At 37.6% G+C, this 26505-nt stretch overlaps 1 protein-coding gene across 6 annotated transcripts in view; it reads left to right on the forward strand.

Moving 5' to 3' along the window:
* Klhl13 (kelch like family member 13) overlaps nt 1-26505 on the forward strand; it is a 168355-nt gene that overhangs the window by 84955 nt on the left and 56895 nt on the right. For 3 of the 6 annotated variants that reach the window (XM_038316433.1, XM_038316432.1, XM_038316434.1), the window contains one exon: nt 9496-9561. The exons of the other annotated variants lie outside the window; for them this stretch is intronic. In XM_038316433.1, coding sequence (XP_038172361.1) covers nt 9496-9561 — 66 coding nt within the window. The remainder of the gene's footprint in view (nt 1-9495; nt 9562-26505) is intronic. 6 annotated transcript variants of the gene reach the window in all.

Genomic DNA, 26505 nt, shown 5'->3' on the forward strand with positions numbered 1-26505 from the left:
ATGCGTGAGGTTGTGTCATTTTTTTCCTCATGGCTACATGGCAGTTCTGGGCAAGGTGATGGTGTTAAGTAGTTGTACTGGGAAATAGAATTGCATTGAAAAAGAGGCTCCTACAATCATGTAGCTTGGTCTCTTAGGAAGACTTCTAACAGTGGGACCAGGACCTCTCCCTGGTGCTTAGCTGGCTTTTGGTTACCTGTTCCCCATGCTGGATTACCTGGCCCTGCCTCAACTTAAGGGGAGGAACTTGATTTTGCCGCAACTTGATGTGCCATGCTTTGTGCAAGGCCATGGTAGGGCCTGCCCCTTTCTGAATTGAGATGGCAGAAGAGTGAATGAGGGATGGGAAGCTGGTTGGTATGTAAAATAAATGAAAAAGGTTATTTAAATAAAATTAAAAAGGAAAAGAGGCTCCTGAAGATTAAAAGCGGTGGGGTGTTTTAACCTCAGCCTTGGCTTGTGACTTGTTAATGCAGGGTCCCATCTTGGCTTCTGTATTTCATTGTCCGGGACCTTCTTCCTTTAATTGGTAGTGTCTGCATTCCTGGCTGGCTGATTGTTCTGTGTGGCTCCTGGTCTGCTCTTTCTTTAGGCTTGGATTCCTAACAGCCTTTCTGCTTCTTATACTCTCAACCAGGCTCAATTTCTGTCCTCAAATTTGAGTCCAATGTTAGCAAAATCCAAAGATCACATTATAAGACTACATTTTTTTCTTCTTCTTAGTGAAAGCCAACAGGGCTCCCAGCCATTTCCCAAGACACCCTGGAGATAGTGGCTAATGATCCGCATCAGTTAGCCCACATAGCTCCTGCAGCTTCCGCCCTCACTGCCGGTACTCCATGGTGATCCAGTTTGCAAACAGGCTCTTTCTCTGGGGGAAATCCAGTTGTATTTCATTTTTATATTGTTCACTGTGTTGATGTCCTTGATATTTGTTCCCTGCCAGTCTGTGTGAAAGAAGAGACAAGGAAGTGTGGAGCTAAAGAACAGAGATCATTCGTAAACCTAAATAAGCTTCTAATTGGATAAGGTTTCTTAGATCTTTAATGAAAATTATGTATTCCTCTATTTTGAAGATTGAGGTCATGTTAGCATTATGCCTTCCTGGGTTTCAGTTCTCTACTTAATCGTGTTTTGTTTATTGGGATGTATTAATTGTGCATGCTGTTGGGTTGCATTAAGACAGAGTCCTTTGAGTATATGATGTGCTTTGACTGTATCCGCCCCATTCCCCCACTGCTTCACTCCTTCTTCCCATCATTCTGCTAGTCTCCTTCCTGCTCCCAGCCTCTCGTTTGCTTGTATAGTTTCCTCTCGACTGCCCTCCATACCATTTGTGTTACTGGGTATTGGCAATGTGCAGCAGCTTGCTTGATTGAACCTACTGTTTAATAATTTTGCTCCATCTAGTGGAGCATTGATTGCCAATATTGGATTTCAAAATGTGTTCTTTCATCAACACTGATTGAAATAAGAATTTAATAGAATCTAGCAATCCACAGAATAGACTTCTATCATTTTTAATTACTAGTCTGTGGAAATGACTAGCTTTAGGAGGCACGGCTTCATTTTTTCAGCATTCACTAGATTAGGTGGTGACAAGCCTATGAAACACATTTCTTCCCTCTCTCAGCTTTACCAGTTTTGCCTTTACTTGGAAAATTGACAACGAGCACTGCTTTTATTCTAGCTAAGCGTTTCCTTTTCTCAATACAGTTCATTAGTCATTTAGTGAGTCACCCCCACATCCATCTCTTCCCCAGTTATTTAGATGCTGTGCGGAGTATGCTGCCAGTCACAGGGTCTATCATGCAAGCATCGAACAGAACCACTTTCAGTGTGCTGCTTGCTGGTATAGTCTTTTGTTTGCGGCTTGTGACTCATATTTTAGTTTGGGGAGGATAAAATCCCTTTAATGATTTCTTATTATTTAACTATTAAAAATTAAGATTAGAAAGAAAAGAAGAACCTACCTCTGCTGCCATGATTTTTATAAAATTTAATCGTTTTTATCGAGTTGATATTTGTGAGGCACTGATTTAGGGATTATAAAAACATAAAATCTAACCTTATATGAGTAGGATTTGGTGTGTATGTGTGTGTGTGTGTGTGTGTGTGTGTAGAAAGATGGGGAGGGAAAAGAAACAAGCAGCTCTAATCCAAAGAGATAGGAGATATATTCCTCAGGAGACTAGAACCTGGCATCTGGTTAAGGGATTGTGGGAGGGTTTCATGAAAGGGGTATTCATGAATACTTAAGGATGGCTAGACGTTTCTTTGGTTGACAGGGAGCACGGGATTGCAAATGGAATCATCTATGAAACTAATATGGGCACAATAGAATATGGGATGTTTAAAATGTATGCCAAAATATTGCTGCTTTATAGGTGAAAGGAACCCTCAAATTGACATTGGGAAGATATTTCTGGCACAGGTATAGATGGACACTTCTGCAACTTCCTTTTTTGTTTTTTGTTTTTTGGGTTTTTTTTGGTGGTATAGTGTAACTTTCACGAGTTACTCCCTGTTCCTCCCCATCACTACGTGAAAACTTAGGGAGGAGAGTGTGCTTAGTATTTGTAGTTTGCAGTTTTCCTTAAAATAAACAACCCTGTGTATGTATGGGTGCACGCCCACGTGTGTGCATGTGTGTGTGTGTCCCTCATAAACACTGAATTAGATGTCAGAGGCCGGATTCTCGTTTTTTGTTTATCTCAGCAGCTGTAACCCAGCTGAATCATTTAACGACATTGTTTTCTCACTGGTAGAATGGTGAGAACTTTGCCCTCTGGAGGACCAGGTTAACATGAAAATGAAAATGGGATACTTACGAATTAAGAAGTATAATAAAATACGAGAATTTTTTTTCTGGTTGAGATTAAGCTGGTACTTAACACAACTAAATACCTTCGTATCTAGATAGGAAAATCAGATTGACAAGTAATTGACAGATGGGGATGTTTTTATTTGTTTACTAATCTAAAAGGTTTGAGCTTGTGTTTGGGGAGTTCAGTTAGTTTATTTTTTATTTTTCAAATTAAAATGATAATGGGGCTGGAGAGATGGCTCAGCGGTTAAGAGCACTGGCTGTTCTTCCAGAGGACCTGAGTTCAATTCCCAGCAACCACATAGTGGTTCATAACCGTCTATAATGCGATCTGATGCCCTCTTCTGGCCTGCAGGTGTACGTGCAAAACACTCAGACATAAACTATAAATAAATAAAATGATAAAAATTTAAACTTAACCAATATCCTAGCACATATATTCTAACCCCTTTTAGGTTCTTTCTTTATGTTAGTAAAATATGTATGTTTCATGGTCAACTTTGAATAATTAATATTGGTTAAGTAGTGTGAATTTCCATCTGTTGTATTGCTGTGTAGTCAGTTATATGCTATGAATTTTGTTCTTTCCTGTTTTTTAATAAATTTATTTTACATTCCAGCCACAGTTTTCCCTCCCTCCTCTCCTCCCAGTTCATCTGTCCTGTCCCCCTTTGTTTCCACTGCACCCCAATCTACTCCTCTTCTACTTCTGTTTAAGAAAGGGCAGGTCTCTCATGCCATCAGCCAGCCATGGCATATTAAGTTGCAGTGAGACTAAGCACCTCCCCACGTATTGAGGGTGTGTACAAGGTGACCGAGCATGAGAAGTAGGGTCCCAAAAGCCAATAAAAGACTCAGAGACAGCCCCTGCTCCCATTGTTAGGAGTCCCACAAGAAGACCAAACTACACAACTGTGACATATATACAGCAGACCTAGGTCAGTCCCGTGCAGGCTCCCTGGTTGTCAGTTCAGCCTCTGTGAGCCCCTATGAGCCCATGTTAGTTGATTCTGTGAGTTTCCCTGTGGTGTCCTTGACCCCTGGCCAGCACATTTGACTAGATTGAGAGGCCAACTGGTGGAAACAGATGCAGACCCACAGCCAAGTATTAGGCAGAGTTTTGGAAATCCTTTAGAAGAAGGGGAGAAAAGATTGCAGAATCCATACTATTTTTTTTTTAACAAAGAGATTTATTGACCTATTCAACGCATAGGAATGTTTCACTTAATGTATGTGCACCATGTATGTGCCTGTTTATTGATGGAGGAGAGAAGAGAGCATCTCTCCCTCCGGAACTGAAGTTACAGATAGTTGTGAGTCACTAGGTTCGCTCAGGAAACTGAACCTGGTTCTCTGCAATCACTCCTAATGTTCTATTACTCCTAACCACTGAGCCATCCCTACTGCCCTGAGTTGCAACCTATTCTGAGGATATCTAAGACATTTCAGATTTTGTTCTTTAGGATTGGGATGTTATAAAACCCTAGTCTTTGCTTCCTTTCCCATTTTTCTCCTAATCCACAGACAAGTTATCAGTAGCAGTAAAAGCCTTCTTAGCCATTCCCTTTCTTTTGCTCCATAGTATTGAATGCCAATACTACTGAAATCTGGTAATTCTCCTGTAGTATGAACTTGGGAGCTATAGGAATATGAATCATTTCTTTTAATCTAAAACATTAATAGGGTTCCAAACAGCTCCTATTCTCACTGTTAGGAGTCCTACAAGAAGATCAAGCTACACAGCTGTAATATGGGCACAGAGGACGTAGGTCAGTCAGGACCTAGGTGCAGGCTCCCTGGTTGTCGGCCGTCAGCTCCTTGACTAACCCTTCTTTATACCAATGATTTTCCAAAAATGCCATACATAGACTTTAAAGACAGAAAGCTCTATAAACAACCTACCTCAACCAAGTTCTGAGCTATCTTACATCTCAGCAGCCAGAAAGCTGTCATGAATGTGATAAGAAGATGATATTTAATTTGAAATTGGAGAGAATTATAGTAAGCCAAGTAGACACTTGTTACAACTAATCACAGATATCTGATACTTACTAATGGGCTTTCATTGGTAGTTTTTTGTAATCACCCCTCTCCCCTATTCCCTTTACAACCTTGAAATTATCTAGCTAGAAGAATTTCAATAAAGTATCTATTCTAATGAAATGATAATGTAAACTTGATCTGTTTTTCCTGTCCAGTCTAAAGAAAATACTAGGATAGCTTCTCTGTTTTCTCTTATACTAACCGGGTGAATGGTCTGATTTAGTTCGTTTTCAATCCCTGATATCATTAATGTGCAGTTTTAAAACATTATTCTGGAGACAAATTAAGCAATTTTTATGTCCTCCTAACTACTAGTCCTTCTTGAAGATTACTTGAGAAGATGTGGCACATTTCCAAAGTTACATACCCTCTGTATTTTCTTCTGTATTTAATTTTTTTCTTAAAAATTAGTATAAAGCTCTCCATAAACGAGGTTATATAGACAACTCTTAATCTTGGAAATCTTAAGTCAGAGAGCATACACTTTCAATTATTAGCTACTTTTTGAAATTATTAGCCTCTTCCTCTTTATTCATTTGAACATGAAAGCAATAATTATGATGAAAAGACATTTTCATTGGTGACATAAATGAAAACATCGTGGCTTTTGCATCCTTGGATAAATCTTAAGATATCGTGCATCCATACACAGGCGGAAACAAAGCTCGAATCCTTACTGAGAATTCGACATTGTGCATAATGAGATGTGATTCCATAGAGTGATAGTTCTGATATTCACACGCCTAAGGACACCGCTTTCTCTATTAATCTCCTAGCAAAACAGTTAACCCTTTAAAAACTACCGCTTTCTTCTTACACGTAGGTGTTCTCCTTTAACAGCCCGTCCCTGAAGATATTGAAGCGGGCTCAAATAATTCACCCTGTTTCCCATCTCTTTCTGTGCTCCTCATGAATTCCTTTAGTTTATTGAATGCCTTCAAGGTGAATACTTCTGCTTTACTGCTAGTGACAAAACATAGTCTCAGTTTCCCCCAGCTTAACAGCTGTTTTCTAAAGGTCACTTGTCCATCTTTCAGCTATTCTGTTGGCATCTTTCATCTGTCCTCTGCAATTTTGGAGCCGGAGGTACGACATACCTAGCAATAAAGTGAAGCTTCTGTCTACCAGGGCCCATCTCCCCCACCATTCTTACATTCTCCTTGGAGGTTTGAGCATGGTTTAGGAAGTTATTAGAAGTGGTGTGTACTTCGAAATCTGGAAAAGTGGGTTTCTTGAGCTCACGCGGCCCCATTCTCTGCCTTCTGCCCTTACTGTCACCCTTTTGATCAATTCTGTTTTATGTAATGAACATAGGATCAAAGTGATTTCTTATGTATTGTATGCTAAACATTAGAATAACGCAAGCCCCTCTTAAGAAAAATGGGACGGTATTACAGAAAAGAGTACAATTTAGGGTAAATCTACAAGGATGGGTTTCTCTCAGAAAAGGAGATGGAGGGGTAAAAATGCATGCCAGGAGGACCTGTGGAGCAAAAGCAAGAAAGAACAAAGAAAACTGGTTCTGACGGAGGGAACGACAGCCTGCTGTTTCTGGGCTGCTACAGCAGTGAGCTGAAAGAGCCAGGCAGCCACTGTGTAGTGGATCCTTGCTGCACTTACTGCCTGATTAATTCTGCTGTTGATCCATCCACTCACTCAACAAATGGTTTCTCATAACACAAAGGATAAAATGCGAATCTGTTCACTGTCATGCATTGTCTTTTGTATGCCTTAAAATCCACGTCCCTTAATGCTGCCACCTTCTTTGCGGCCACTCAGCCATCGCCAGCTGTAAGTCAGTATTTAGCCTTTAGTTGCAGCACGGTTTGCATTCTGCTCTGCTCTGGCACCCTGGTTCTGTGCCACGAATGCTTCTTCACCATGTTTTTCTGTCTGATTCCCTCCCTCAGTCAGGAGCTTCTTGAGATTAAAAAAAAAAAAAAACTGTCTCTCTCGTTCACTCGTCTATCAGTATCAGTACGCATAGTATATAACACAGGTAATTCCAAGAGTAAATGAATTTTGAGTACTCACTGGATACTAAAATTTTATCATATGTAGCTTTATTTAAAAGAGTGATCTAGAAATGCTATGATTGAAGCATTAAAATGGGAGATGCAGGGAAAACAGTTACATGCGTTTCTTTTGAAGTAGCTTGTTTGTTTAGACAAACCAATAGGAGGTCGATTCCTGGAAAATTGATGTAAGAGAAAAAATACAGTATTTAATGACCGGCTAGGATTTAATACTATCTGTGGTATGGAGGGAAGTAGGAAAGATAATAAAGATTTAAGACCATGTTACAAATAATGAACAGTGATCCTGACAGAAATAAGCTTATTTGGAGGTAAACATGTTTTGTCTGAGGCAGAGCTCCTGGTGCAGGCATCTCCCCTGCCTCTGCTGGGCGATGAGCGTTTTCTTCCTGTTCAGCTTTCTAAGCTCTGGATTCACTCAGTTCTCAGTTTCATTTCTGATCAGGAGATTAGATGTGAAATATAAATAGTTCGACCACACCAACTCTGATTTTTTTATCAAGGCAAGGTTTGCAGCATTATCAAGGCAAGGTGTGCAGGACTTGGACTTTTGTATTTGCAAGGCTTGTTTCTGTTTCTGGGAGCCACAGCTGAAGTGTGATACCAGGCAGATGCACTAGGGTGCGCTACTGTGTAGTAGCAGAGCCTAGCTGTGCATCACAGCTCTTAACTTTAAAACTCCAGAGAATTTGATGAGAGAGGGATCCACAAGAACATGACAAATGATGAGAGTTCAAACCTTAAGAGAAAAATGGGCTTACTGGTAAGAAATCTTTCTTTTTCTTTATTTACTACTCTTACTTATTCATTAAAATGGCAAGCCTGTTATTTTGAGATGTGGCTGTGTAACGGTATATAAAAATCAATTTTATATGTATTGTAGAATTCAGGAGACATATTGGTAACCATGTAAAAATCATAGGGTGCGTGTGTACAGCTTGATTTCTTTTTACAAAACCTCTAAGGAATTTTTACTTTACTTCAGACTGTGGAATGGATTTATTTATATAGCATAAATGTAATGCAGGTTGAGAAATATGTATTTTTAAAAGTTAAAATAAAGAATAGTGACTTATGTAGAGATAGATAATTTCACTTCGTCACCAGAAGGTGGCACACCAGATTGTTCTTATATACACAAAGAAAAGGAATAATATTAATAAGAATATAAAATAACCTGTATTTAAAGATATTTTAGTATATTATATGCATAGGAGTAAAAGAATTGGCATTTGCTTGGCAAGGCTTAATAAGAAGTAATGACAAATGTAAATTTAACCTATTATACCTTTTTATTATTTAACCATAATATTTTTGTGTATAGCATTTTCAAAGTAAGCTTTGAAATAGTATTGCCATTAAAGAGATGCTGTCTTTAATATGTCATTTTCACAAAGAAATAAAGTTCTCTACAGCCGTCATTTTTTGTAGAGAGCCCTTTGACTTAAGAGAATATTTGGATAATGTCTTTGTCATGGTCTTTCTAAAGATTCTCTAGACTTTGATCTAGTTATGACTTTAATAATGCACTAATGCTTGTTAAAATGATCCAGAAAAAAAGATCAGAGATGGCTTATTTTGAGGAAAATATTAGGTAAGACTAATGTTTGTTTTGTATAAACTGATAGCAACATCAATGCAATAAATGCAAATAAATTATGCATTGTGTTGGAGTGCCTCACACATCTGCCAGCAAATTGTCATTTTTTTAAGGAGAGTTGACTGTCAGCACCATACACTGCAGTGTTTCTGGTAGTGGTCTCTATTTTTAAAACTGCATTCCTGAGGCAGTACCAGAAGAATATCTGTCCAATGTTGAGATGTATAGGTATACGTGTGTGTGTGTGTGTGTGTGTGTGTATGTGCGCGCGCGCGTGCGTGTGTGTGTGTGTGCGCGCGCGTGCGTGTGTGTGTGTGTGTGCGTGTGTGTGTGTGCGTGCATGTGTGTATCCCAAAGGAGCTGGCTATATTAGAAAACTTGACCAAAAAAAAAATCCCCGAAATTTACTGTACAGGGGATTGTATATCTATTTACCTGTTTTTATTAATTATAAGCAGTATAGAAATAAGAAAAAAGGTAGTAAATTAACCTAGAAGAACATGAGCCATATGTTCTCTGAATGATTAGAATGTCTGTCATTTGCTTTCTGGTCTTTATGACAAAGCAGTGTATCAGAAAAGAGCTGACCTTTAAGTGTAAAAAGCTAAAAAAACTGACAAATCATTCCAAAGGCTGAGGTATATCTACGGAAAAAAAAAAACTGTTTCCTTCTATGCTAAATTGATTAGCTTGGCCTTGTAGATCAGCTGCAAATCAATGTAGTACTTAATGCCAATCTGAATTTTATAGTTTCTGAAATATTAAGAAAGCTTCTAAAAACAAATTGAATCTTAGGATTTTCTGTTACATTTTGTAAAACTAATTTCTATAGTGGTAAAATGTTCTCTATGGCCTTAAGTGTTTAGATTTTACAAATATGGCCCACTAAATTACATTAAATATTTTCAGGTTGTGCATTGAAAATTTTAAACCAAATACAATAAAGTCACAATTAACCAGATTTTTTTTTTTTCGCACTCCACTTTCAGGAGACGGAGGCAATTGTCTTTAAAACAAGCCGATTTCAAGGATATATTCAAAAAATCAACTTCAGGGTATGTCTAAGGGTCTACATTTTTCTGTACCTGTTTTTTTTTTCTGATAAGAATTTATTTAATAGGAGACCCTGAGGTATTTGAAGACATTGAGTTATCAATTAAACTTCCATTGATGTCTAGGGTATGTTGATTAAGAACTGTGCTAATAATATTTGCATCACTGTGTTGGGCTTTGTATTGTCCAGTTTCAGTTCACAAACCTAAGTTCATGTGGCTTTCTTATCATTGCTGTGGGATAAACAAGGGAAGCAGCATCTTTCGCTAATTTACAGAAAAGAAAAATAGCACTTGAGGTCATTAAGCTAATTAGTGTCAGAGCTGCAGCCAGTCCACGGGTCTCTTGTTCTGTCCAATTTTGCTAATGGACGAAGTTTAAAACCAGTGGATAACTTTGAAACCGGATTACATAATCAGTCTAACTCCCACTGTTTCTAGTTCCTGTACTTCACACTTTTTGCCACTGTGCATCTGTCTGTCTGCCTCTGTCATCTGGGCATCTTGCTCTCAGACTCTCCCTGACCTGAGAGGCTCTTGAATGTGGAGGGGGGGGGGGCATGATAAGGGCTGTGGATACTGGTTTGACAGTGGTGAGCAGCAATGCAATGTGCTATTGATGGAGAGGAACCTGAATATTACTGTGGCTTGCTTATCTTGGGCAGGGGTTAGTTACCTTGATTTTAAGGCAGCCTTTCCCCAAGCCTAGTAGACCTGGTGTGATAATGTGTCTGAGTACTTGTTTAAAATGCAGAGTATGAGTCCCCGCCCCCAGACTTTGACATTTTATTCACCCCAGGTGATTCTTCAAACACTAATGTTTGAGAGCGTTTGCCTTAAAGGTATAAAAGTTTGCTGTGCTTCACTATTGACTCTTGAAGAGCCAAGGGAAGAACATCTTTCTCTCAGCAGAATCTGTGCTTTATGTCAAAGCATATCAGCTAAGACAGTCGGGACGAGGGGCAGACAAGGGTGAGGAATGAAAGGCAGCATTCGTGCACATTTCTGTGTCTATGCCTGAAGTGTATCACCGTGGCTTTTGTGACTTTTGAAGACTGAGGTATTTTAGAAAGGTGTGTGTCTCTGTTTTAAACTTAAAGAAGGTAAAAGGCAGAGGAAAATGTCACTAAGAGATGAAAAATAAGTTTTGGTATTTTAATTATTTTAAGTTTTGGTATTTTAATAGCTAAATTGTGCCAGATTTTTAATTTGAAACTATTTTTAAAGAATGTCCTAAAAAGTAGGCTGTCTAGACTACTGTGCGGTTCACAACATCCCTGTATTCCTCCTCCTTTGGATGTGTCGGATGAGACTGAGAACGCTGTGCAGTCTGGTCACGTGTGCTCTTCTGTGTATTTGAAACATTTAGCAAAGTTTTCCGTGCTTACTCATGACAACTAATTCATCATGCTGATTCTCTCGAGGGGGTTTTGACTAAACAGTAAATTATTGATTTTGATATTTGTGATTTATAAAGCCTTTATATGACACTATGCACAGTGACTAATATATTAAAGAGGCCATGGTGGAAAGATGCATTTATTTGACATGAATGAATAGTCTTGACAAATAAATTTGCTAATGTTTTCCCTGTCTTCTGCAGGAGCAGTTTAAGATCAGCCTGGTTACTTCTTCAAGTTTTGTTGTTTACACATTTTTTTATACTTTACAAATCTGAATCATGAAAAATTGTATCTCTGGAAACCTCCAAGCATAAATATTTGGTTTTAATATGTTGCAATTTCATGGGAACTTAAATTGCTCAAACCCTTTAGTGGATGACTGATAAAAACGTTCAGCAGTATCTAACTTAGATTAAACTGAAGAAGGAATCGTGACTGCTAGCCTCTAGCCAATAAGAAAATGTGCTTCGGTGAAGTCGTCCATAGCTTCAGAATGCTGTGGGGAATAAACAATTATTTTAGACACACACTTTGAAGATATTAAGTAGTTCTGAATGTATTAGTGGCTATAGACAAACTTAGACATGCAAGTAGAAAACCAAAATTTAGATTGCATTTAGCTTAAATGTAGGGTCAACTTAGAGGGTGTATTCTATTTTTACTCAAAATTGCATTTAATGAATAATGGAACATGACATGATAAAGGACAAGAAATAAATTATGTAGTGTCTAAACCTGCCTCTATAATTTAGACCAAACACCATATATTTGTCATATTTCAGTACTTTTTTGGTATCTTTTACCTGTTTTGGAGTGCTCAAAATCACAAAAGAGAAGAGTTCTAAATTAGAATACGAGAAGACTCTAGAAATATTCACAAAAATAGAGGTCTTGACTAAGTTACTAAGTCTTCAGGACTTTCCATACAAGGCAAATAATGGGAAATGTTGGGATTCATGTTATGGCAATGGGTCATTGGGTTCAGGTTTGAGATGGAGTTGTTGTTGAAGATTTTTTCTCTTTTTTTATACAATTAAATCTTTTATTTATTTATTTATTAGAGACCTGGTCTTGTTACTCTAGCCCAGCTAGCCTCAAATCCTCCTGTCTCCAATGCCCAAGGTCTAGGACTAGAGAGGCATATGCCCCCGTACACAAATGAACGTTTCCCTTGTTTGTTTTTGTTTTTCGAGAAAGGGTTTCTCTGTGTATCTCTGGCTGCCCTGGAACTTTATAGACCGGACAGGCCTTGAACCCAAAGACCCACCTGCCTCTGTCTACTGAGTTCTGGGATTAAAGGCGTGTGCCACCACTGCCAGGTGAACTTTCCGTTTTTGACAGGAGTAGTTTCAGTCAATATATGTATAGGAAATTTAAAGTTTTAATGAATAAATTTAGAAAAGAGTAATAGAAAACCATAGCACTTTTATTGCAACTTAATATAGTATTTTATAACTTTAATGACTCATTGGAATCAGCTTACTTGGAAAGGATTTCCTGCTGGCCACCCCCCAAAATGTTGTAGTTGCTCTATATCCCGGATTAATAAACAGGGAGAGGAAGAGATGAAATAATCAGATAATCTTCCTATCTCAGTTTTAACCCAAACACCAATTTTTTTCATGGGAATCTTTGCATTTAGGTATTTCTTGTTCAAAGGAGTAATAGTAGTTTATTAATTAAAATTGGAATGTTGAAGGAAATCTACTATTTGAAAGTCTTTATAAATGACTAGCTATTTCTAATATAGAATCTAGAAAGTGTTGGCTTTCTTTAATTAGCACACTTTATGTTTGGTATACATTGTGCTTATTATTGAAATTTTCCAACCATCATAAGTAATCATTATTATAAATTATTTTACTTTTACCCAGATGGTACAAATATAAAGATTGCTGTATTTTTTTTCCACTCAACTTTGTTGGTTCTGCTTCTATATAAAGTTACCAAAATAAAAACAAAGTCCTACAACATCAAAAGTGCACATACTTTTATTTAACATAGCCATATTCTTAATTGTTCATTCAAATTTACTGTGGATTTTTATTTTAATTATTAAACCCATCTACTCAAGCATGCTAATGTTCTCTTACAGAGCCACACCCTATCCCACGCTGTGCATTTTCAAATGGTTTTTATTTTGGATAAGCTTTGAAGCGTAATGTTTTATTTCTCTCAAAGTAATTTTTTTTAAGGATATCTTTAAAAAGTTGCTGAGAGGTATTTATCCAGATAAATAATTATTATTTAAGGTGACAACACAGCTTTTTAAATCGATTATTTTAGTTCCATAAGTATATATCATGGGTGATTTTATTTAACATGTGCTACTTTTATCCAGATGGTATCTGAGCTGGTCAACTTTTCATCAACCGTTTCCTCTCAGAGGTTTTAGTTCAAGGTCAGCTGAATCCTGTACATCGAAGGCAAGGTAGACTCTCAGGGTGCTGGGAGCATCTGATAGGCACTGCTTACATCACAGTGTCTAAGAGCAGGGGAGAGACTGGCGCCCAAGGTATATTTTCCAGAGCACACCTCAGTGACCTCCTTTTATCATTTCTTTCTACTACTACTCGCCCTAGTAAATACAGACATTCTAGTTTGGGATTAAAGCAATTCTGAACAGATGGGAATACTTTCAAATACTGAAGGGTAGAAAAAAAAGAAAGCTATAATGTAGACACTACCAGAAGGTAGGCAGCAGGGAAGGCAAGGACTTCGGAGCTTACCATTCAACATGAATCATTTTTAGCTTTAGCAGCAGAGTGAGTACAGTCAGAATCTCTGGGTCCTTTGGATCTTCAACAACTGGAACTTTCTTCTTTGCTTAATATAGTCCCTGGGTATCTTCTTCCACCCACTCCTACTCCTGTCCTAAACCTGTGGCTTCTTTGATATATCCTAGCAATTAATTAGGAAAAGTATGTAAATGGCAATCAAGTAGGACTTCCAACTAGAAATGTTTTCTGTGAAAATCAGGACGTTCTTTCCATTCCCCTGCCAGCCATTACCTCTCTTGCCAACAAATTTCTTTCTTCATCTTCGGTTCCGTATGTTGCGTGTCATTATTTTTTTCAAGACAAGTTTTTTTCTCCAAGACAAGTAGCCTTGGGTGTTCTGGAACTTGCAGTGAAGACCAGATTGGCCTCTAACTCAGAGATCCGCCCGCCTCTGCCTCCCGAGAGCTGGGATTAAAGGTGTGCGCCACCACTGCCTGGTGCGTTCTCCAGTGTTTAGTCCACTGGCTGTTTATATTACTGTTCTACCACTGCATAACGTATTCCTCTCAGCCACTGGAGCTATTAAAGAATCCTGCCCTTAATATTACTTATGCTACCATGGAGTAGGGATTTTTCTGTACTTGCATATGAATATGAACATAAGACAGTGGTTCTATGTCAGAAGTGGCCATAGCTGTAATTGTTCATGTCTCTATAGATATGTTGTCAGACCATATGTATCTATGTAGTTCTGGTAGGGAAATTTTCAAAGTAGAATATTACAATGTAGCAATCTGTGAGCAACATTTGAGATGGATTATAACAAGGCTGTATTGGTGAGTTATCTATGAAGAAATATATTGCATATTTTGTATTCAAGTTTATGGAAACAAACTAAGAAGATACACAAGTCCATATACTCTTACTGTGTGAAAGATTTTTGCATACATGTATATAACTACACATGTGAAGCGTTATTTCCCTAGAGAAATGTGTTGTTCACATTGTTGCGTTTTTTTCTTACTTGGCCAGATTTCAGATTTGGTTGCCATCTACATACATTTACATACATAAATGAAGTATGTAACTTAGTATACAGTGTCTACTGTTATTAGTCATTAGCTGTAACTTCCACAAGGTTAAACAGAAATTGGTAGGAAAAGAGGTGTTCTTAGGCCTACCAAGAAATAGAAAAATTATGCACCTAAGTATCAGTGAATTTGTTTGATGAACTCATACGACAGCCCGTGGTAGTCAGTAAGAAAATTTGCATGTCCATAAGTTATTTAGGAATATTTATACTAAGAATAAGAATCAAGAAGATTATCTGTATTGTCTCTGTTGTCCTATACTAAGACTGCCTTCAGTTGTACTTAGGTTATTTTCCACCTGACCATTTTTCTCCATGTTCTAGACTTAAAGTTTCAGATGTGGTTCTGTATATAATATACCTTTCCCTTTGGGTGATTCCGTTCCATCTCTGTCCTCCAGTGGACATCCAACAGGAGGATTAAATACCTCTTAGTTGTCCTTGTTTCTTTAGGATATATTGAGATCATTATAGGATGTGGCTCACTTCGAATAGAAGCATGAATCTAATGGATATTATGAATGAAAATAGTTTAGGAACACTACAGAAGTAGTCCTGGACTAGGAGATTGAGAACAATTTTTACTACTCAGCACTATGAAACTAGATTAATCAACTTCTCTGAGTTCAGATTTTTTAATATCTGCAATGAGAATACTGGAAAAGATGGTTTCTAGGGAATCTACCAGTTCTAAAAATCATCTTTTTCAGCCGGGCAATGGTAGCTCATTCTTTTAATTCCAGCAGTCGTGAGGCAGACACAGGTGAGCCTGGTCTACAGAGTGAGTTCTGGAACAGGCTCCAAAGCTACACAGAGAAAAAGCAAACAGACAAACAAAAAAATCTTTTCCTGCTTTCTTAGCCATAGAATTCTGTGTTGTAGGAGTTGTCAAGAATGTTCTTTCTGTCTATGGCCTTGACCAAGAACCATCATTGTCTTCTGGCTATTTTGTCTCTGAGATGCACATTTCATAGTTACTTAAGTAATTAATGTTCATAAAATACTTGGAATATCCTTTAGATACATTGTCCTTCTATCTTATACAGTGCTATATAATAACATTCAAGTGTTCTGTAAATGAAATTAAGGCTTCCTATGATAGGACTGAGGAACATTTATGAATCTCAGTATTAAAGTAGTGCTTTGCTGAATCTTAGTAATATTAGACAACAGTGTCTGTTTGTTTGCTAGGTTTTTCTCTTAGTCAGTTGATTATTGAGAGTAGAATGATACCTGGAGGAGATTTGTAAGAAAGTGATCATGAACTGTATACTTTAGAAAGCTGTAAAACTCTCACCCTATTTTCTGTTTGGCAACCTTAAGGTGTCTTTCTAGGCAGATAACTACTAGAAAAAGTGGTTTGGTACAATTCTGGGAGTAACTGTTCTCAGAAGGTGAAATCACATTTGCAATTATTGCTTTGTAGAATTGTCATAAGCATAAAATCCCAAATCGCCTTTCTAAAATATACTTTTCTTAACTACATACAGCTAATATATTGCTACTTTTGTTTAATGTTTTGAAATGTCTGCACGTGCTTCAGATTTTGAAAATTTGTTAGAAACTCATTTTGGAATGAGGCATTCCAAGGCAGATGCATACATGTATATGTGTCCCTATGCATGCTTGTCTGTGTATATTTTTTCATGTACTTCCTCTTTTCTCACTTTCTAACAACTTGCCATTGCTGTTTCTGAGGCCTTTTTGCTAGATACCTTAAAATCTTCCAACGTGAGATACTGACTAGGATATATTTGTGTTTGTGAATTTTTTAAAAATCAAGTATGTTTTGGCTGCTAAGATGTTGATGAATATTCTTTTCTTTGATTCATTTAAAGATTTCTCTGAGAGAGTTTTGTGTTGAGTTCTAAAAGAAGTTGGAAACATAATTTTCTGGCTTTTTTTGAGAAGTAGTTAATGTGTTATAGAATAAAATTTACACAGAAGGTATTGATGGCTGATGTTAATTTAATATTTATAAGGTTTGTGGATTACTGGTCAGTTCTTCAAAATAAACCTTGTCTTTCCAGATACTAATGTACATGTAAATACCGCTTCTATGTCTGTATTTATACGTCATAGAAAATGGATTTTGCTTCTATAACAAACTAAATTTTAAAAAGGAGTTGTGATTATTCTAGTTGATTTTATGCTGTATTTCTGGTGTGTTAGATGATGTGTTTAGGATTTTTGGAAATAGTTTTTTATTATAGAAAAATTCATCTGTAGTTTTTTTGTTTGTTTGTTTTTATGCAAAAGAAAAATCTGTTTAAAGGACTTAGTCTTGGTCCTTAGAAACCAGGGGCAATTTAGAAAGAATCTCTGAAAGTCAAAATTTTGGGCTGGAGGTATAAATTTATTGTTCATTGTTGGGAAGTGAGTATAAGAATAAATATGAGCTCTTTGTTGTTGTGGTTATTGTTTTTAAAAGGTAGTGACTTTTATGTTATTGGTGGTCTGCGTTCAGTAAGTATGCATTGTTAGAGACAAGATAATTTTATTTTTAGTAGAAATGGGTGATGGGAAGGTAGATATTTAGAGACAACAACTTGCTCATGTGAGAAGTAATATTTTGCAGCTTGTAAAAAAGGAGTCTCACATAGTATTAATTTAATTTAACCTAGTTTTACCTTTGAAAATTGCATAGAAAATTGGCGAATTTATTTTGCTGCTTTCACTAAAAGCGCAAAATACCCAATCACTTTGGGATTATTTACCACACTGTTTTCAGGCAGTATTTTAGAACAATGCAGATGAACCCTTTATTTGACATTGCTTTCATGGAACACCTCAAGCTGCTTTTACAGCAGCTTTAATTTTGGGAACCTCTTTGACACTCGTTAATCCCAAGAGGTTACTGGACCGCTGCTGAGCTGTGGAGTGGTCCCTGCTGGACACCTGCTTGGCCAGCAGTGTCGGTCTTTCCGCTAGACAATTTGTGAGCTGTTTGGGGGAGGAGGAGGAGTAAGGGGGGGTGAGCGGGAGGAGAAAAGGGGAAGAAGGGGAGGGCAGTATTGAATTAGATTGTTGATAGCGTGCCCTCCGAGGACTGCTATTAAGAGCGCGCTATTCTGTACTTCTCTGCTGCAGAAGCCAGAGAGATATTCGTGTTACCACAGCATGTTGTAGATGTATGAGGTTTTGCTTATCCCGGCTTGGAAATAAAAATAGGGAAAGGAGTGCAACTTGAATCAGAAGCTACTAGAAGAGTGTGCAGAGTTCTTCAGCAGTTTATATTTGCTCTGACATTTTGCTTTCTTCTAACTGGAAAACAGAGGACCTGGCATTTTTTTTAACCGGGTTTTTCCCATAATGGCATTCTTGTATTGTGTGGTCAGAGCTTGCACAGAAGGAAAGCAGGCTGCTGAACTTACTCACTGATCTCTATTAGCTCTGGCCTAAGGCTATGCTGAGGTTTATATCCCATTTGTATTGTTGCAGCTCAAAAGAAGAATGTTCAGAGGATGACAAATGTATTCTGAGTAGGTATGTTGCTTCATTCTTATATGGAACCCATCTATTTTTTTTCCTGCTACTATTGGTCAGAAATCAGGTTAATAGGTGCAGAACATAGCACAATGCTGCAGTATCCCTGTTAAGGTAGAACAATGGTATTGCAAGCTTTTTTAAAGCACCATAGCTGCTTTTATTAAGTAAAGCTGCATTGTGTACTATGCACAGTATAGGGCACACACACACACTGCAGTCAACACTTTCCTAACGAGGTGGCACTATTGTGAGTTGGAAGGATAGAATCATCTTACTGCTTTGGGGGACAGGAGGATTTTAAAGGAGGTACCTTTCAGTCCTATTGTAGAGACTGGAAGCGTCGGTTTAGGGGTACTGGCAAAATCTTTCGCTTGTTCTCCGCGGCTGCCGTGTCAGTACACGGTGGAATGGAAGTCCTAGTTGGTAGTCTGTTATGGAAACGCTGTTTACTGTTATTGTAGTACCGTGGTGACAACATGCCTTTGAAATGGAAAACGAGCTCTCCTGCTATCTGGAAATTCTCAGTTCCTGTGCTTAAAACATCCAGGTCAACTCCACTTTCTTCAGCATACATGTAAGTGAGAGAAAATAGGATGTTAAAGTGGGATTTCATTCATGAATCTGCCGTGTGGTAAAACGTGGGAGGGGGATTGCAAATAGCACCATCCCCCAACTGACAAGATTGAGAAACAAAAAAAGAGAAAGAAACAAAAACAAACAAACAAAAAACCACCCTCAAGCTTGCTTGCATTTAAAGATTCTGGCATGCACACATTACCATTGTTTTTGTTTTCTAGAGTTTGTTTTTACTTAAAGTGTTACAAATGCAAATCTAATCATTGCTGTGCAGGTATAGCCAAGGGATTGTATAAGGAAACAAATGCTTAGCATGCGATATTTGAGATTTTTATGTATCTGAAATACTGTGATTTCTTTTGTGTGATGGCTTAAAATCTGCTGTGTTTGATGTTTGTGATATGCTAAGTATGAAAATGTTTTGTGTATTATTTTGGATGAATTTGAAACATTCATAGTTCATCAAATGAGTCTTTCAGCCAAGACTTTTACTTTCTAGTTCTGTATAAATATTAATGAATGAGTGATATTACATCTTTCTCAGTTTTCATTGAAGTTGTGATAAGTTCAAATTTGGGTGGCCCTTGCTTCTATGGCAGTTTCTCTACATTCAGAGGTTGAAAAGAGTGTTCTATAAACAGCTGTTCTGGAAATGTATTTTAATTAAATAGCTAGAGAAGTGCATTGAAACTGCACTTCTCTGGAACTAAAAAATACTTTAAATCTTTAAACTGTAGCTTAAAAACAAAATCCAGGAGATACGATGAAGTGTTCTTTGGAAGTATTGTTCAGAATCCTTTTCTTCTAGAGGAGGGATGAGTGAAGGAAATCTTTTGCTTATTAGCGGTGTTTGAACTCTGATAGTTCCCTTCAAAATCTTTTTAGCAGTCAGAATGTGGAAATCCTTCTTGCTTTAGGGGAAACGTGTGTTTAGAAGGCTGTTGTGAGTTGCCATTTTTAAACGTAGTTTCTCGAGAAACTCAGCTAGCCACACAGTGGCCAGCTCCTTGGAAAGACACGGCTGCTGAGGAAGTATGTGCCTGCCTCCCCGGGACCCGAACTGCTTCCCTAGAAAGCAAGGAAAGAAATGAGGACCGTTCAGAATCATTTTTAGATCATTTTTCATGAGCCTCCATGTGTGTTTTGGAATTATTTTACTGGTTTGGATTGTAAACTCCTTTTTCCTTTGGTGAAGTGAAGTCACGTAGGTCGTGCTTGGGAAAAGACAGCAGCTATGTTAGGTTTTTCAGATGCTGTACTTAGCAAAAGCACGAACTAATGGAAGGCGACAATTAGTGGAGCTCCTTCCAATTATTTGAGAAAACAGGATGGCTTCCTGATTTTAAGCATCTTAGCTAATGAGAAATGATTAAATGTATACCAAAAGCAACTTGAGTATATACAAAACAAAACCCTGCAAAGATCGCTAAGTTACAATGAATGATAGTAATTAATGTTTATAGTATTTTTGCTTTATTTCCCTGTTCAGATGAAAATAATGTATTTCCTTTTGTAGGTGGTTTGCCCTTTTTAGAGATGTCATATATGAAATACATGCCCATATTTTATTAATTCTTACTAGCCAGAAGCTCAGATACAAAGTAATACAAAATTTTTAATGAACGTTGTTCTTCCATTAAGAATTCATTTATCTATTTGGCCTGGTTTAGAAAGGAAAATTAGAAAATACTGTGATCTTACAATGGTGAATGCTATTTACTGGTAGTATGCATGGGTCGTATGGAATGATATGTTTGAAGAGCTAGACTATTTGGACTGGTACCAGGAAATATTATTAAATTGGTCCCAGCTTGCTTTCCTTTATTAATACATTACTACCACATATTAACAGAATATACATGGAGAGAAACAATGTTTGATATGGAAAAGACTCACTTGGGGAGTCTGTAAGTTGTTTACCTTTTAACTTTTAGGTCACAATTCACTGACTCATTTGGCCCCAAAAAAGAAAACATCTTGGTTACTATGTTGTTTTTAATCAGTGCTTTATACTCTAAAACCTTTTCTGTACACAGAATTATGTTTAAGTTTAGCATAAAATTTAACCCTCCAATTTATAAAAAAAAATAAGTTAGATTACTGGATCAGGTACCAATATTTGTTCTTAGACTTGTTTGACTGGCATTAAATCTTGGGTTTTGTTGCTGTAGCTCTTTAAAGTCTTTGTATTGCAATGGAATCGTTAAATTCTGACTCATTGTGATCGATTGGACATTGAGCTATAAAATCATAGAATTTCAGGTAATATTTTGATTATTCTGGAATCTAGAATTAGTCACAGTTGTTGTACAGTCTTTTCGTACGTGTGCCTGTGCAGCCCAAACAATGCTTTTCAGTGTTTCTATCATTATGTGGTGGGATTTGTCAAATACATTTTACATGACTTGGATTGGAAACAAGTGTTTTCAACAGGACTGAACTGCCAAAACCAGGTGTCCTTAGTTCCAGTACCAGTGTACTGTAGGAATGCAGCAGGTATATCAGAAAGTGAAGGCCCTACTTCACTTTCCAGACCCAGCTTCAGTGCTGCTTAGCTCCAGCTTTGCCTTGATGCTGGTCAAGGCTGCTATGCCAGCGTCAGCTACAGTACAGAACATTTAATTCATTGTAAACATTGAACAGAAATATTGGTTTTACTCCTTGTAGATTTTATAGTTCATGTTTGTTTTCTCTTTTGTAGATAGTTGAAATGTTTTATGTAGCATAAAATGTATTTTCAACTGTGTTGTAATGTGTTGGGTGGAGACAAGAGATTTAGGATAATTATTTGGCCCTGTTTACTGAATAGACATCGTCTTCCTCCAGCTTCAGGTTTGAACATGTGCAGAGTGATATGCCAAACGTCTGGATTTCTGGAGGGATTGTCTTAATAGAAACTGAGTCCTTGGTGTCATATTTGTGCTACTCGTCTGTTCAACAACAAGTTGAAGTTCAACCATATCCTCAGGGAGGTTCTCCTGGTCAGTGGAAACTGCATTAGCAGAGACTCTGCTCTTGACAGGTGCACACCATATAAATTCCCCTATCATTTGGCTTAAATTAATAAAGCCGAAAGAGCAACCACATCTAAGGGGTTTGCCTGTGTTTTGGTATTCATTGTTTTAAGACAGCAAGTGGCTCCTTCAGGCCAGTGTTACAGGATTAATGCATTGTTAGATTCTGAAGGCACACTGAAAGAGTATTAGTTCTAGCAATGTTTTCTTCTTTTCTTCACAAACAGCAAGTTTTATCAGTAATAGAAGTATGGCCAGAAGGAGGAAAATAATTAGGTAAGAATTAGATGGTGCATTGTAACAGTGTGTTCTAGCAAGATGGATACTATGAGATCTTTTCCTTATATTTTTACCTTTCTCAGGATAAAAGGTGACAGATATTAGTAAACTAATTTAAACAAGAATAAATCTTGTTTTCCTTTTGTCCCTATAATTGTCATTAGTTAGCTTTCTGTTTAAAATTGGTTGAATATGTAAACTATACTTTATAGTTAATGCCAACATTGTAGTAATTCATAGCAATTTCTTTAATCAATAAAATTCAGTCCTTAGATTTCCTGAGGAAAACAGTTTACATGCTATGTTAACTTGCCCCATTTCTGGATGATTCAAAAGACAGATATAACAAAAACATATATTTTATACTTTTGATATTTTCTTTCTTTTCTTTCCCCTAAGATTGTCCTCTACTAATTTGTAATACAAACCAAAACTTTGAGTTTGAGAACTCTTTCTTAGCTACTGAAATACTTAAAATAGTCTCAAATTAAGAAAGAATATTTAGAGGCAGGTGGATCTCTGTGAGTTCAAGGCCAGCATGGCTTACAAGAGCTAGTTCCAGGACAGGTTTCAAAGTAACACAGAGGAAACCCTGTCTCAAAAACAAAAACAAAAATAAAAACCAGAAAACTAAGAAAGATTATTTAATTGCTCTCATAGTTAGCACACAAACTTTTCTTATGTATCTGCTTGATTTGTTTTTGCCGCATAACAAAATTATGTTAATAGAAACTAACTAATGCATTAGACTAATTTGTGTTGCTTTGTAACTCATGTGGCATGGTTGTTAGGGATTTGCACTGTCTTGATTTGCAGAGGGATTACCTTATCATTTATTAATAGAAAATCCCAGTGACCTTTGAGGTTATTTGGAGAAGTGACACTCCCTTTAATTAGTGCAGGAATCCCTCCTGTGATACTTCTCAAAGATGGCCCTCCATGTCCTCCTTGTCCATCGTCCCCAGAGCAGCACCTCCATTCATAGACAGCTCTTCTTTGTATTGTACAAATCAGTTCCTCATGACAGTGGAGCCTCGTGGAGCTAGGAGAGTTAAAAAGTATTTCTTGAATGCAGCCAAGCTTGGAAACTGTCGGGTGTGTCATGGTTTCCAGGCACTTTGTGCTCCAGTTGTTCTCAGGATTTCTATGCTAGGCTGTATAGTGGGTCCTGGGAACATGATGCAGTGCATGTAGTCCCGCTCGGGGAAGGCTGCCCTCTGCTTTAATGTTTGCAAACTTTTCCTTTTGGAGGTTTATGATCAGACTGCATCTCCTCTTTATCAACATTTATTCTTTTAGCTACTTAAGATATTTCAGTCTTGCGTGTACCAGTAAAGCTAAAATTTTCTTGTCAATACCGTTGTGGAATTTTTTTTAAAAAAATTTATTTTTTATTTATCATGTATACAATATTCTATCTGTGTGTATGCCTGCAGGACAGAAGAGGGCACCAGACCTCATTTCAGATGGTTGTGAGCCACCATATGGTTGCTGGGAATTGAACTCAGGACCTTTGGAAGAGCAGGCAATGCTCCTCTCTCCAGCCCCCAGTTGTGGATTTTTAAAGAAACTTCTCAAAGCCTTTTAACAAACTTGTGAGCAATACTGCACATAAACAATGTATAAAAAGCTATGTTTCTTTCACTTTCAGATGTTTCGAAGAATTTTAATTGCCAGGAATTTATTTTGCTTCATTATTTTTATTCTTAAAGGATGCTGCTGTCCAGAACCCCTCCCTGCAAAGTGGCTGCCCATAATGGGGCAAGAGGCAGAATTGAAAATCTCCACACTGTCATGGAAAGTCACAGTTACTAGGAATTACACCCATTCATCTTGACAGAATATTTAGGCAAGATGTGTGTAGAACCAAATTTGAGAGAGGGAGGAATGAGAAAGCAGTAAGAGACTGGCACGCGTCTGTGTAAATAACTTTACTGCAGTTAAAGTTAACGGATAAGCACTGCAGGTGATATTTTCAGTTGAAATGGCAGTCGGTGTATTACTGTATGCTTCTCCCAGTCTATCCCCAAAAGGCCATATAGCTGTTATTCTAGGTATTCAAAGTACATACGACTTTTTCAGTCATCTTTTCTTTTCTTTTTTTTTTCTTTTTTTGGTTTTTCGAGACAGGGTTTCTCTGCAGCTTTTTTAGAGCCTGTCCTGGAACTAGCTCTTGTAGACCAGGCTGGTCTCGAACTCACAGAGATCCGCCTGCCTCTGCCTCCCGAGTGCTGGGATTAAAGGCGTGCGCCACCACCACTCGGCTTTTTCAGTCATCTTATAAGTTGAAAATATCATAAGGAAAAAAAAGACAATGTCTTCAGTAGAGCTAGCTCGCGTCTCTGACTACCGTCAGAGCACACTGTGAGGTCTGTTGGTTACAGCTATAATGTGTCACTGTGAGCTGTAACTCTCGATTCTCCAGGCATCCCAAGAGACAATCATATTGCATGTGGTTAATATAGGAAAAGGTCAAAATTCAGAATGTTCGCTTCTGAATGTAAATTCTGAACGTGTGTGTGTGTGTGTGTGTGTGTGTGTGTAAATCAGGAGCCATCATGTTCTACATTAGTAGCACTCAGCAGCCACTGAGTATGTTGCATGCCAAGAACAACTGCTGAGTATTAGACAAATACAGTCCTTGCAGTCAATCAGAATGACTATTCTTCATCTTCCATTCTGTTTTTATTAACGTTTTACGTCTGTGAAAAATCTGAACCAAGATAAGCATTAAGTGCTTTCAATTTTGATAAACTGATTTGAAGGCAATAAAAGCACTACTGAAGAAAAATGGGTATGAGCCTAATGGGGCACAAAGTAGAGATAGGTACCAAATTTTAAGATGCATACTGCATAGTATTCAAAATAAATCAATTTATGCTTAAACCAGATACTATCATTTTAAACAACAAAATGGAAAGCCATCCTTCATGTTAGGCAGGAAATAATTTATTGGTCAGATGCTTTTTATAACATGGTAGTAATCATAGCTTTCCAAGCAGCAATAGTTTCGTCTAAATTATGTAATGGAATTTTTGTGTAAAGTGACATTATATCATTTTCCATTGCAGTAAAATATTTTTACTGACATAACTCACTATGATAAAGGAATCTATTTTTTTACTCAAATTTTGACATTTATGGTCTACTAAGGTGAGAGCATGCCCAACTTGTTTCAGAGTGCCCCGTAAAATGTGGTTGGGTGCAGAAGTGAAATAATACCCCTCATTAAGACAATAAAAACAGTTTAAAACTTTATCATGTATATCAGATGCTCTGAATTTCATATGAGAATTTATCCCATTTAAAAAAATCCTAGTTTAGAGCCGGGCGGTGGTGGCGCACGCCTTTAATCCCAGCACTCGGGAGGCAGAGGCAGGCGGATCTCTGCGAGTTCGAGACCAGCCTGGTCTATAAGAGCTAGTTCTAAGACAGGCTCTAAAGCTGCAGAGAAACCCTGTCTCGAAAAACAAAAAAAAAAAAATCCTAGTTTAGTATGGTTAATAGAATTTATTGAGCACTCTACTATGAAAGTGCTAAGCCCCTTCCATGACTCTTCTCTTAAAGTGCATACATAGATGCATTCTCTCCTTCTTACAGTCAGAGACACAGAGTTTCAAGTAAGACAATTAGCTTGTTCAGTATGATTTATCAAAATGCTAAATGAAGCCATGATTTAATTAAACCCAGGGATACCTGAGTTCATAGCTTTTGTGCAGGCTTTCACACCTTCTAAATTAAGTTTCATGGTCTTTGTGGTGCTTGGTATGGGATGCAGGCTTTGAAGATGCTGGGCAAGGTCTGTACCACGGAACTACCCCTCCAGACAATGTGCTTGCTCCCTTTTATTTCATACTTTAATTGGATAGTGCCTTAGTAGAATTAAAAGAAAGAAGCAGCCTGGTAACCGAGATTAACTTTTCTTTGTTGTGAGTGGTGATATAGAAAAATAGATTTACCCACAGATTGCCAGCTAGAAAAGCTGTAGGAAAACACTGGGTCAACTTCGATTACTTGCTATTCTGATCTGCATTAACTATTGTCTCTTGTATTTCTTTGCTAAAACTGGTCATTTGGGTTTGGGTTTGTTTTTGAGACAGGGTCTCATGGTGTAGCCCTGGTTAGCCTGGAACTTAACAATGTAGAACAAACTGGCCTGGAACTCACAACGCTCTGCTTCCCAGGTGCTGAGAATACAGGTGTGTGCCACCACATTTGGCCTGTGTAATTTCTTAATGTGCTCGTCTACCCCAGTTCCCCGTGGAAACTAGCTACCATGGACAGTGCTATAGCTAGCATGCTCCTTTCATCACTCTCCAAGGGCACTTCTCTCCTCGGGATGTTTAATATTTTCTTGAGGATAATATTATCCTCTT

The sequence above is a fragment of the Arvicola amphibius genome, chromosome X (genome assembly GCF_903992535.2).
Source record: "Arvicola amphibius chromosome X, mArvAmp1.2, whole genome shotgun sequence".
Lineage (NCBI taxonomy): Eukaryota > Metazoa > Chordata > Mammalia > Rodentia > Cricetidae > Arvicola > Arvicola amphibius.